The following is a 13,558-nucleotide window of genomic DNA, read 5'->3' as shown; positions in this document are numbered from 1 at the left end:
TTTTCCTAGCAGAGAACTTTATTTAAACCCAAAATTACAAGTATGTGGAAATACTGTAGTGCATGAAATCACAGAAACCAATGTGCATTACCGTACACTAAAACGTAAATGAAAACACAAAAAATAAATGGAATACACACATCTGCGTTAAAATGCATTTCTGTAAATGAACAGGTGTGAATGAGCCCAAATTAGTTAGATCATACTTTAAATTAGCTTCAGTCAAAAAGGAAAAAAAAAACTGCATGTATTTCTGCAAACTTAATTTTATTATTTCCAGTTGAATTCAACAATGAGGGAGCCAGCTATTACAAGTCACACTCTTTCCATCAGAACGTATTAAAAAATTCAGATAATTGGCATTTCAACTTGCATAACCTTGTTTAGCATAAATCATTAAAGTTAAAATGAATTTAATATGTTCATGTTTTTTCCTTTAAATTTCTTTTGTACATCAGATATTGAAACTTTGTTTTTATTCAAAAATATTTTTAAGATGCATGGCCCCTTTTAAGAGTTGTTTGCAACTCTATGTAATATAACTTTTCCAAAATGTGATTTTATTAACTGTTTATGGTTTTATATTTTGTTCAGCGGATAAAGCTTTTCGAGATATGAAGGTCCTAAAACTAAGCCAGTCCATTATTGTGTCTGGTGAGTCAGGTGCTGGCAAAACTGAAAACACAAAATTTGTGCTCAGGTACGTAATTTAATAAATATCTATTTGTCAATAATTTCTTTCTTAAACAGATGCAAACTTGGAATCATACACTTTAGGTTGACTGGTGATTCTAATTGGACTCTTTCTGAGTGTGAGTAGAGGTGTCTGCATGAATGCGCACCGGGGTAAACTGGCACTCTGGTCAGATGGATTTCTGCTTTAAACCCAGCTCTCAATGACTCTGAATTGAAGTTTTAGAATGTTGTGTTGTTTGCTAAGATCCATTTTTTAATTGTCTTAAAACACTGAAGTGCATATTATAAGAAGAAGAAGAAGAAAATGGAGCAACATAGTTTACCTGACATACTTAATGTTTGGTTTGACTGCACAATAGGAACTTTGAAAAACATGAAAGTACATAAATGTGAGAAGGACCCGAGAGTCTTAGTTGGTTACAGTCATGTCCGAAATTATCTGAATCCCTGGAATTTTCCCAGAAAATGCACCATTTCTCCCAGAAAATTGTTGCAATTACAAATGTTTTGGTATATACATGTTTATTTCCTTTATGTGCATTGGAACAACATAAAAAAACCAGGGAAAAAATGCCAAATCTGACATCATTTCACACAAAACTCAAAAACCGGGCTAGACAAAATTATTGGCACCCTCAACTTAATATTTGATTTCACGCCCTTTGGAAAAATAACTGAAATCAAGCGAATCCTATAACCATCAACAAGCCTGTTACACCTCTCAACTGGAATTTCCGACCACTCTTCTTTTGCAAACTGCCCAAGGTCTCTCAGATTTGAAGGGCGCCTTCTCCCAATAGCAATTTTGAGATCTCTCCATAAGTGTTCAGTTGGATTTAGATTCGGACTCATTGCTGGCCACTTCAGAATTCTCCAGCGCTTTGTCTTAAACCATTTCTGGGTGCTTTTAGAGGTACAGTATGTTTGGAGTCATTGTCCTGCTGGAACACCCATGACCTCTGACACAGACCCTGCTTTCTCACACTGGGCCCTACATTGCGCCCCAATATCTTTTGGTAGTCTTCAGATTTCATGATGCCTTGCACACAGTCAAGGCATCCAGTGCCAGAGGCAGCAAAACATCCCCAAAACATCCTAGAACCTCCACCATGTTTGATTGTAGGTACTGTGTTCTTTTCTTCGTAGGCCTCATTCCGTTTTCTGTAAACAGTAGAATGATGAGCTTTACCAAAAACCTCTACCTTGGTCTCATCTTTCCACAAGACGTTCGCCCAGAAGGGTTTTGGCTTCCTCAAGTACATTTTGGCAAACTCCAGTCTGGCTTTTTTATGTTTCTATGTCAGCAATGGGGTCCTCCTGGCTCTCCTGCCATAGAATTTCATTTCGTTCAGATGTCGACAGATAATTCGAGCTGACACTGTTGCACCCTTAGTCTGCAGAACAGCTTTAATATGTTTTGAAGTTGATTGGGGCTGTTTATCCACCATTCAAACTATCCTTTGTTGCAGTCATTTATCAATTTTTCTCTTCTGTCCACGTCCAGGGAGATTAGCTACAGTGCCATGTGCTGTGAACCTCTTGATTATGTTGTGCGCAGTGGACAAAGGAACATGAAGATCTCTGGAGATGGACTTGTAGCTCTGAGATTGTTGATATTTTTCCACAATTTTTGTTCTCAAGTCCTCAGACGATTCTCTGGTCTTCTTTCTGTTCTCCATGCTTCGTGTGGCACACTCAGACGCACAACAGAAAGGTTGAGTCAACTTTTCTCCATTTAAACTGGCTTCAGGTGTGATTGCTATATTGCCAACACCTGTTTCTTGCCAGAGGTAAGTTCAAACGAGCATCATAAGCATCATATGCTTGAAATAAAACGATTTACCCACAATTTTGACAAGGTGCCAATAATTTTGTCTGGTCCATTTTTGGAGTTCTGTGTGACATGATGTCAGATTTGGCGTTTTTTCTCTGTTGTTTTGTGTAGTTCCAATGCACATAGAGGAAATTACATGTGTATGCCAAAACATTTGTAATTGCAACAAGTTTCTGGGAGAAATGGTGCATTTTCTGGGAAAATTCCAGGGGTGCCGATAATTTCGGCCATGACTGTATATAGGCTGATCTGTGAAGTACCTGTCAAAAGATATTATATATGTAAGTTATATTATTTCTAGTACTACTGTATGCAGTTTTGGTTTTCATGTTACAAAAAAGTAGCAGCACTAAAGAAAGTACAGATAAGGGCAACTAAACTAATTTCAGGACTGCAAAGTATGAGATATGAGGGAAACATTGATAGAGTTAAACCTTTTTAGTTTAAGCAAATGGGTATTAAGAAGTGACATGATTTAAGACTGAATTAGTGGATCCCAGTATTTGTTTAAAGTAAATGCTTTAACAAGAATGCTGGTTCACAGATGGAAACTGGTCAAGGTTAGATTTTGCACAAACATTACAATATGTTTCTACACTGAGAGGACCATAGACACATACAATAAATTACCAATTAATGTGGTAGACTGTACAACTTTGGGAACCTTCAAAACTTGATCTGATGTTATTTTGAAGAAATTAGTTGAATAGGACTAAAAAGAAAAGGAAGAAAGTGGAAAAAGGTCATTATTATGGTGAAGTAATTATGTACATTTTTTCATCTTTCATTTCCTTGACCTCATAACTGACGTAATAACAGTAACACTACATTTTTATTTTGTTCCTTTGTACTGTATACAATAAATTGCAATAACTATTTGTACCTGTGATTTGAACTTGAAAGCACATCCTAATGAGATATAGTATAATGAAAGTGTTGTGAAATAACTTAAGTTTTCTTATCATTGCCCTATATATGTATATCAATTGAGCAATTTGTTTACTGCAAAAGGTGTTCTCGAGTATGCCAATAGACAAATAAAAAATGCATGGGTGTTCTTTACCTCAACATTAGGCAAGACAAGATGAAGTTTGGTCAGCATATTTTTATACCAGTTAGTGCTGCTGCCTCACAATTTAAATATCAGACTGGGTTACAGTTTGTCTGGATTTTAAATGTTCTTCCTATGTGTAGGAGGTGTTGTTCTTTGGGTCCTGTTATTTTCCAGAGTCATCCAAATCATCCAGATGTGTAACTCTAAATTAGCCATGTACAAGTGAATGTGAGTGACTGTGCAAGTCTACTCCTCTCTTTAGTCTGAATCTGCTGGGATGTAATTTGTATTTTATACTAAGTAGTGGTAATATAATTTTATACATTTTCTAATGTTATTACAGCTTTCATTTTTTTTTTGTGTAGGTACTTGACAGAATCATATGGTACAGGCCAAGACATTGACGAAAGAATAGTTGAGGGTAAGTGTAATAATAATGCAGTTTCAACTGTCACAGCTTGAATGGGAGACTTGTAGTTTAAAGTGTACAAATTATTTCCCTGTACCAAAATAAATTCAGTGACATTTCAGTTTATCAATTTTTATATCTGTCTGTCCAATGCTGTTAAGTAAGTATTTCCACTGAGAGGTATGATATTTGGGTTATAATAAACATAACAGTAAATTTACATTAAATGAGGACTTAGTAGTTGACTCATCTCCAAGAGCTTCCTGATTTCATTGTTTTTTGTTTCCTGTGATTGATAGGTCAATAGTTTATATTTGTTTTGTAAACTTTTCTTCTCTATCCATTTTTTTAAAAGTCCATGTACCTTCAGGACTCTATGTAGAAAAGCAAATTTTGTCACTTTACAAATGTGTGTAGCTGTATGGCTTCCATGATGAAGAAATATATATAAGAAGCAACAAAGGGTTACTCCCAATACAGTAATCCCTCCTCGATCACGGGGGTTGCGTTCCAGAACCCCCCGCGATAGATGAAAATCCGCGAAGTAGAAACCATATGTTTGTGTGGTTATTTTTATATATTTTAGTCAAAAGTTTAAACTGTGCTCCATGACAAGACAGAGATGACAGTTCTTTCTCACAATTAAAAGAATGCAAATATATCTTCTCTTCAAAGGAATGCGTGTCAGGAGCAGAGAATGTCAGAGAGAGAGAGGGAGAGAAAAGCAAACAATCAAAAAATCAATACGTGCTTTTGGGCTTTTAAGTATGCCAAAGCACCGCGATAAATCGGCATTTTTAGAGGAGTGTCCGTATCCTCTAGGCCAGGGGTCTCCAAACGTTTCAGCCTGAGGGCCGCATTAACTATCAAACAGCAGTTTGGGGGCTGACTACACACTCAAGGTCCAAATAAAAAAGAATCAAAACATAGATGTTGTTTTATTTATTTATTTATTTATTTATTTATTTATTTATTTAATAATTTTTTATTCAGCTATTATTTAATAACACATTGATACACTACACCTGAACATCTGTATTAGTGGGAGTGGTGAAATTGTTTCCTGGATGCCAAAATAGCAGACATTTCTGGCTTTAGATTTGATGTCCCTAACATCAACAATGACCTGAGATTATCATCAGACAAGTTTGTTCTCAAATTGTTCTTCACGTATTTCATTCTTGAAAATGTTTGTTCACACAAATATGTTGTTCCAAATATTGAAAGGTACCTTGATGCAAAAGTTTTGACATTAGGAAAGTCTTCCTTGGGCAAAAACTGGTAAAAACCCACCAGTCCTTTGAACTTGTCCCTAAGGAAGTCATTTGCTTACAACTCAATGACCTCCAGCTGCAGTTTATCTGGGCAACTAGCCACATCTGCTTCAAATGGGTTTTGAAACAGTCTCACTTCTTCTGCCTTTGAATCCAAGTCAGAAAACTGCTCCTGAAACTGCAGCTGGAGGTCTTTGATGATCTCTCATGCAAATGACGTGGGGAACGCAGTTGTTGCTTCAGCCATGAAGACCTTGCACTGCTGAAAGTGCATCAAGTTGTTGGCCTGTACTTGTTGCAAAAACAAGACAGGTTTAGTTTTGAAGGCCTTTAGGTGGGTGTATAGATCAGAAACTAGATTTTTCTCTCCTTGTAGTTTTAGGTTCAGAAAATTTAAATGATTAGTTATGTCTGCAGCAAAGGCCAATTTCCATACCCACTCTTCATCAGATAGTAATGGCTGTGGCTTGCCTTTACTTTCCAGGAAGTCACCTATTTCCTTTCTTAATTCAAATACTCTGCTCATAACTTTCTCACAACTTAGCCATCTTACTGCTGTGTAATATGGTAAATCTTTCGATTCTGTGTCAGTATCTTTCAACATGTCTCCGAACTGTCTATGGTTAAGCCCATGTGACCTTATTAAATTCACCATCTTCACCACAGGATTCAGTACACTGCTAATGTCCACATATTTAGCACACAAAGCTTGCTGGTGAATAATACAGTGCAGGAACATTGGTGGTGGAATTTTTTCTCATTACACATCTGCTTCACTTGTCCAACCAAGCCTTTCTTTATGCCACTCATGTTCTTTCCTCCATCAACAGTCAGGCAACTGAGGTTAGTCCAGTCAAGTTATAATCAGCAAATGTTTTTTTTAGTTCATTGAATATATCCTCTCTGGTAACAGTGCCATACATGCTATGTAGGGAAGCCAGCTCTTGTGTTCTGTTCATGTCTTCATCCACACCTCTAATGAACACAAGCAGTTGAGAGGTGGAACAGCTGTCCAGCGATTCATCCATTGCAATTGAAAAATGGCGAAACTTGCTTGCATTTTTTGCTATTTAAGTCACGATGTTTTCACCCATGTCTGCAACACGGCGGGCAATGGTATTTGCACCCAAAGCTACATTTTTAAATTGTTTCGACTTTTCTGGGCAAAGTTCCTCAGCCACCTCCAACAAACATTCCTTCACTACTTCACCATCTGTAAGCGGTTTGCCACTTTTAGCCAGGACGTAGGCAACTTTATAACTGGCCTTAGTTAAGGATTCATTTTCATTTGAGGATTTACTGAACAATGCCCTCTGAGATGTGAGTTGATTTTGTAATTTAGAAAATTTTTCGACGAACTTTACCCTCCAACTGTGCATATTTCTCCTGATATTTGCTTCGATGATGACGGCGAAGATTGTATTCTTTCATCACAGCCACGGTTTTGTTGCAAATCACACACAATGGTTTCTTGCCGGATTAAATGAAGAAGTATTTCAAACTCCATTCTTCTTGAAATTGCTAACACTTATCGTCTGTTTTTCTTTTCCTCTTCTCGGCCATCGTTGAGCACTAAAATAAAGTGTCTTCAACATGAATAAATAGTGAAACTGAAAGTATCTTGCACACAATATCGCTCAAAAAACCTGATTATGCAAACTAATTTCGTCGCAATTATAGCTACAAATGACCCAAAACAATTTTTTAAAATTCTTATGATTTCTTAAGTTAAACTTACCTGAATGTAGTCTGCAAATATATCCACTTATGGTAGAGAGATTGTTGCTTTTAATGTTTCCTCTTCAGAATATTCGGAAAATTCTTGTTAAACTAATGACATTCCCAATACTTTATACACACTGGTAAGTAATTACGCAAAGGAAATTATCACTAAATATGTTTCGCAATTAGACGCTAACTGACACCAACATCTCCTCATCGCAGCAGTCAATCGCAACTGGCAAACTGATCAAAATAATCAAGTCTTGAACAAGCAGCAAACCATTTAAAAACTCTGCCACTAGATGGTGTTATATCATCTCATTGACTGTGAGCAGAAGTACTGTAGAAAAAGTAAGCAGTGAATAAGGTTTTACAATGTAGTGATCGGTTGAAAAACATAACACACTACTGCGCGCCTCTATTTTAATTCAGTAAAAACGTAACATCCACGTAAGCAGTGGCTGATTTTGGCAGGATACACATAAATTTCCGTAATTTTTTTCCGTAGATAAAGTCTCCACGGGCCGGATGAGAGGGCCTCGCGGGCCATAATTTGGAGACCCCTGCTCTAGGCAAACAGCCTCTGTGCAAACAGCCCCTCTGCTCACACCCCCTCCGTCAGGTGCAGAGAATGTCAGAGAGAGTGAGAGAGACAGAGAAAAGCAAACAATCAAGCACCGCGCGGGAAGCATATCGTATATCATTGAGGAGTTTTAGTTAATACGTAATACATGCTCTAATTGGGTAGCTTCTAAGCCATCCGCCAATAGCGTCCCTTGTATGAAATCAACTGGGCAAACAAACTGAGGAAGCATGTACCATAAATTAAAAGACCCATTGTCCGCAGAAATCCGTGAATCAGCGAAAAATCTGTGATATATATTTAGATATGCTTACATTTAAAATCCGTGATGGAGTGAAGCCGCGAAAGTCGAAGCGCGATATAGTGAGGGATCACTGTATACTGTAACAAGATTCCTTGCTAGTTGACTTAATGATTAACAATACAGTGCTTTACATTTACTTGTACTTGCGTTGTGCTAAATAGAAAATGAAAAACTTTAGCTAACGTGGACCCATGAAAAATTATAAGTCTAGGGGGTCCTGAGGCTAAGAGACTGTTCAGGCCAAACAGACATTCTAATTAACTTAAATGTGTCAGGGTTATTCATTAGTATCTATATATGACGAAACATATGGTTTGGTGCACCATGTATCATCTTAATTATAGCATTTTTCATCCTTTTTAGCACTGAAGGTGGCTGCAATTTACTTTAGCAAGGTACTGTAGCAGTGGTGCACAGCACCACCAAAGGATATTGGAAAGAAAAAAAAGACAGAATTAATATGAATAATTATGTTATTAAAGCTTAGTAGTAAATGTTTATTGTTCTAAGAAACATCCACAAAATGCATTGATGTTATATAATCATTAACTAATTGTTTTGTTTCTACTACATTCTAATTTACTTAATTATATAATTTCTGTCATTTTTGTCAATCATGCAAGTAATTATAAAATAATTTGTGTGTTATGGTGTACTGTACATTGCTTGCAATTTTTGTAGTTTTAGATTATTTTTTCCATATTTTGAAAGCTTGAGATAATTTGAGAAAATCAGAGTACCGCAGTTCCTTATTAATATTGCCTACCAATTTTCTCTGTAGTGAAAAAAATGTTATCCTCTTCCACTTCTATTGCAGTTTTTTTACACTTATTATTTTTAGGTCATCAACTAAAATCTAATATTACAAAAAGGACATCCAAATGAATAAATAACACATTTTAAAAATTATTTCATTTATCAAATTAACATAATTATCTAACACCACTATGTACAAAAGTAATTCCCCCCTAGTTAATTCTGCCCATTGAAAAGGATATTTAAAATCAGCTGATTAAAAGAGCTAGGTTTGATTATAGACTGCTTTGCTCTATTTAAACTTTAACAATACTGAGCCCTAACTTTTGACTGGCCTGGTCAAAATCTTGACTTAAACCAAATACAAATGCTGTGGCAGGGCCTGAAAAAAGCAGTTCACGCTTTAAAATACTAAGTGTTTTTGATATAAAGAAGATATGCAAGAGGAAATTGACTATAATTATCCATAGTATTGTTGAGAATTGATATTGAATTATAGAAAGTATTTGGTTGCATTCTTTATCATTCAAGGTGACAGTAATTACCCATTTTCACTGTAAGGGGACCAATTACCTTTACACACAGCAATTACCTTCTCAGGTAGTACTGGCTGGTATTGGATAACTTTGTTAGTTTAATAAATGACATGTTATAAAAAATTATGTGGTAATTAAGATGGCTTTTATTTTATATAAATCATAACCAAAATTTATCTGAAGATCTGAAAATATTTACTGTCAAAAAGTTGCAATAATGGAGTAAATAAAGAAGCAACAAATTACCTTTTATAGCTTTGGGTCTAGAGTCCTCCAGGAGGATAAATACAGTGATGCTTGAAAGTTTGTGAACCCTTTAGAATTTTCTGTATTTCTGCATAAATATGACCTAAAACATCATCAGATTTTTACTCAAGCCCTAAAAGTAGATATATAGAAACCAGTTAAAAAAAAAAGATCGAATATGACATATTTGTGAGTGGCAAAGTATATGAGCCTTTGCTTTCAGTATCTGGTGTGACACCCCAAACCCCGTCTCCCCCCCACCCACTTTGCAGAAATAACTGCAACTAAACGTTTCCGGTAACTTTTGATCATTCCTGCACACGGCTTGGAGGAATTTTAGCCCATTCCTCCATATAGAACAGCTTCAACTCTGGGATGTTGGTGGGTTTCCTCACATTAACTGCTCACTTCAGGTCCTTCCACAACATTTTGATTGGATTAAGGTCAGGACTTTGACTTGGCCATTCCAAAGCATTAAGTTTATGCTTCTTTAAACATTCTTTGGTAGAGCGACTTGTGTGCTTAGGGTCGTTGTCTTTCTGCATGACCCACCTTCTCTTGAGATTCAGTTCATGGACAGATGTCCTAACATTTTCCTTTAGAATTATCTGATATAATTCAGAATTCATTGTTCCATCAATGAAGGCAAGCTGTCCTGGCCCAGATGCAGCACAACAGGCCTAAACCATGATACTATCACCACCATGTTTCACAGATGGGGATAAGGTTCTTATGCTGGAATGCAGTGTTTTCCTTTCTCCAAACATAACGCTTTTCATTTAAACCAATAAGTGCTATTTTGTTCTCATCCGTCCACAAAACATTCTTCCAATAGCCTTCTGGTTTGTCCATGTGATCTTTAGCAAACTGCAGACGAGCAGCAATGTTTTTTTTGGAGAGCAGTGGCTTTCTCCTTGCAACCCTGCCATGCACACCATTGTTTTTCAGTGTTCTCCTGGTGGTGGACTCATGAACATAAACATTAGCCAATGTCAGAGAGGCCTTCAGTTGTTAGAAGTTACCCTGGGGTCCTTTGTGACCTCGCCAACTATTACACGCCTTGCTCCACGAGTGATCCTTGTTGGTCGACCACTCCTGGGGAGGGTAACGATGGTCTTGAATTTCCTCCATTTGTACGCAATCTGTCTGACTGTGGATTGGTGGAGTCCAAACTCTTTAGAGATGGTTTTGTAACCTTTTCCAGCCTGATGAGCATCAACAACTCTTTTTCTGAGGTCGTCAGAAATCTCCTTTGTTTGTGCCATGATGCACTTCCACAAACATGTGTTGTGAAGAGCAGACTTTGATAGATCCCGGTTCTATAAATAACACAAGGTGCCCACTCACACCTGATTGTCATCCCATTGATTGAAAACGCCTGACTCTAATTTCACCTTCAAACTAGCTGCTAATCCTAGAGGTTCACATACTTTTGCCACTCACAAATATGTAATATTTGATCATTTTCCTCAATAAATAAATGACCAAGTATAATATTTTTGTCTCATTTATTTAACTGGTTTCTCTTTATATACTTTTAGGACTTGAGTGAAAATCTGATGATGTTTTAGGTCATATTTATGCAGAAATACAGAAATTCTAAAGGGTTCACAAACTTTCAAGCACAACTGTACATATAGCTGACTAATTTTCATTCAGTTGCTTTACATGGCAAATCCATACTTAGAGAGCTGTATTATATTACTGTGCATATTTCAAATTATCCAAAACACATTATTCTTCCTAGCCTTTAGATATTGCTGTATTATGATTCACAAGAACATATACCGACATTCTCCTGGACTCGACAAGAGTTCACAAAGTGGCAAGATACTTCCAAAACATGGAGGAGGTTTCTATACATGTTTATTTAAAATAAATAATTAAAAAGACAACTTAAACTGCCAGTCTTATATATCCATTTCAGTCTTAAACGGTGATCCTAATTTAATATTGTTTGTTTGATTTTTTACCATTACTTATTTGGCAAAGAGTATAGCATTTCACTTGGACTGTATTGACATCCATATTTGCTGTGTTGTATGAGATATTTTTAATGCTTCATCTTTGCTACCACTCTCATTAAAGTTATCCCAGATGTGAGATCCATTTTGAGCAATTTTTTAAGCATTTCTTTAAAATATGACAGCCTTACGTGAATGCATGTCTTCTCTGCTTTTTTTTTTTGCCACCAGAGAAATCTTTAATCTTAGCCCTTTCGCTTTTTCTGTTTGATTTCATATTTGTAATTTATTGAAGGAAATATTTGTAGAGAAACAGTAAAAATGGGAAATATTATATAGTGTACTGTGTATAGTACATATAATGTTTATCGCATAATAATTTATTTTTTATTGTTTTAAAATTCATTTCTTTTTTCTTCTCGTTTTTCCAGCCAATCCTTTGCTGGAAGCTTTTGGAAATGCTAAAACAGTGCGAAACAACAACAGTAGTCGATTTGGGAAATTTGTAGAAATTCATTTTAATGAAAAGGTAAGAAATATTTATTATTAGGACAATGAAGAAATGTAACCATAATTTTTAAATATTTTTATTGTTTCCTGCAGAATTCTGTTGTAGGAGGATTTGTGTCACATTATCTTTTGGAGAAATCCAGGATCTGTGTGCAGAGTAAGGAAGAGCGAAACTATCATATATTTTACCGGTTATGTGCTGGTGCTTCTGAAGATATTAGAGAAAAATTTCATTTGAACTCTCCTGATAACTTCAGAGTAAGTATTTACTGTATGGTGGAAGTCTAGTTAATATATATTTGTGCACCATATGGCCACAACGTTGTGGACACATGACTATCACACCTATATGGGTTTGTTGGACATCCCATTACAAAACCTTGGACATTATTGAATTGTTTCCCCACCTTTTTGCGGCTATAACAGTCTTCATTCTTCTGACAAGGTTTTCCGCAGGATTTTGGAATGTGCCTGTGGGAGTTTATGCCCATTTAGCCAAAAGAGCCTTTGAGAGGTCAGGTGCTGATATTTGACAAGAAGACCTGGCTCACAACCAACATTATAACTCATCCCAAAGGTATTTAATAGGATTGAGGTCAGGGCTCCATGTCTTCATAGTCCTGGCTATGTGCATTGGGGCACAATCATGTTGGAACAGAAAAAAGCTTTCCCTAAACTGATGCCACAAAGTTGTATGTGCACAATTGTCTAAAATATCTTTGTATGCTGTAGCGTTACCAGTACCCTTCACTGGAATCAAGGGGCTGGCCCAAAACTGAAAACTATCATCATATCACTATCCCCACTTCATTAAACTTTATAGTAGGGACTATGCACTCCAGAAGGAAGCATTCTCCCGGCACCTACCAAACCCAAATTTCATCCATCAGACTACCAGGTAGTGAAATGTGATTCATTCACTGTAGAGAACATGCTTGCAATGTTCCAGAGTTTAATTACAGAGTGTTACAACAATCCAGCTGATGCTTGGCATTACCCATAGTAATCTTAAGCTTTTGTGCAGATTCCTCCATGGAAAAATACTTTGTGAAGCTCTAGATGCACAGTTCTGTTGCTGATGTTGCTTACAGAGGCAGTTTGGAACTCTGTAGTGGGTGATGCTACAGGAAATAGCTGATTTTTTCATCCTGTGTGCTTCAGTACTCGGTGGCCCACTCTGTGTGTTTATGTGGTCCACCACTATATGCCTGAGCTGTTGTTGCTCCTAGACACTTCCAGTTCACAGCAAGGTTATTATAGTTTTCCCTTTTTTATTAGTTTTTATTTCTATATTTTTTCTGACCTTACTTGGAAATTCAGTTTAGTTTTAGTTTTCCTTCATCATGTATTTTAGTTTTAATTTACTTTTTATTTCACAAAGACATTTCTATTTTATTTTTATATATATATATTAGTTTCAGTTTTAGTTTTAGTAATTATGGCATGGAGCGCCTACGGAGTTAGTTTTGTGTCACAATCAGACAGAACTGTATACTTAACAGATTTGGATATGAGTTTAATGTTAGTGGAAGCTTACTATACTGCCTGGTTTATTATCTGGTTTTATTTTTGTCTGATAAAAACAAGCATAATCAAAACTAGACACTGAATATGAACAATTTTACACAATTTTATAATTTTTTAAAGATTTTCTCATGAAAATCACAGGG

General features: G+C 36.3%; 1 protein-coding gene across 1 annotated transcript; it reads left to right on the top strand.

Moving 5' to 3' along the window:
* Nucleotides 1-594: 594 nt before the first annotated feature.
* Nucleotides 595-12,159, top strand: LOC120519335 (unconventional myosin-VI-like; the record flags this gene model as incomplete). The annotated part of the gene is made up of 4 exons (XM_039742449.1): nucleotides 595-700; nucleotides 3,950-4,005; nucleotides 11,810-11,907; nucleotides 11,982-12,159. Coding segments are annotated over 4 exons (438 nt in total), but the record flags the coding sequence as incomplete, so codon positions are not given.
* Nucleotides 12,160-13,558: the final 1,399 nt, after the last annotated feature.

Source organism: Polypterus senegalus, unplaced genomic scaffold, assembly GCF_016835505.1.
Source record: "Polypterus senegalus isolate Bchr_013 unplaced genomic scaffold, ASM1683550v1 scaffold_7530, whole genome shotgun sequence".
Taxonomy (NCBI): Eukaryota; Metazoa; Chordata; class Cladistia; order Polypteriformes; family Polypteridae; genus Polypterus; species Polypterus senegalus.
The sequence above is the reverse complement of the archived record's forward strand: the minus strand, read 5'-3'. Positions and strand labels throughout refer to the sequence as shown.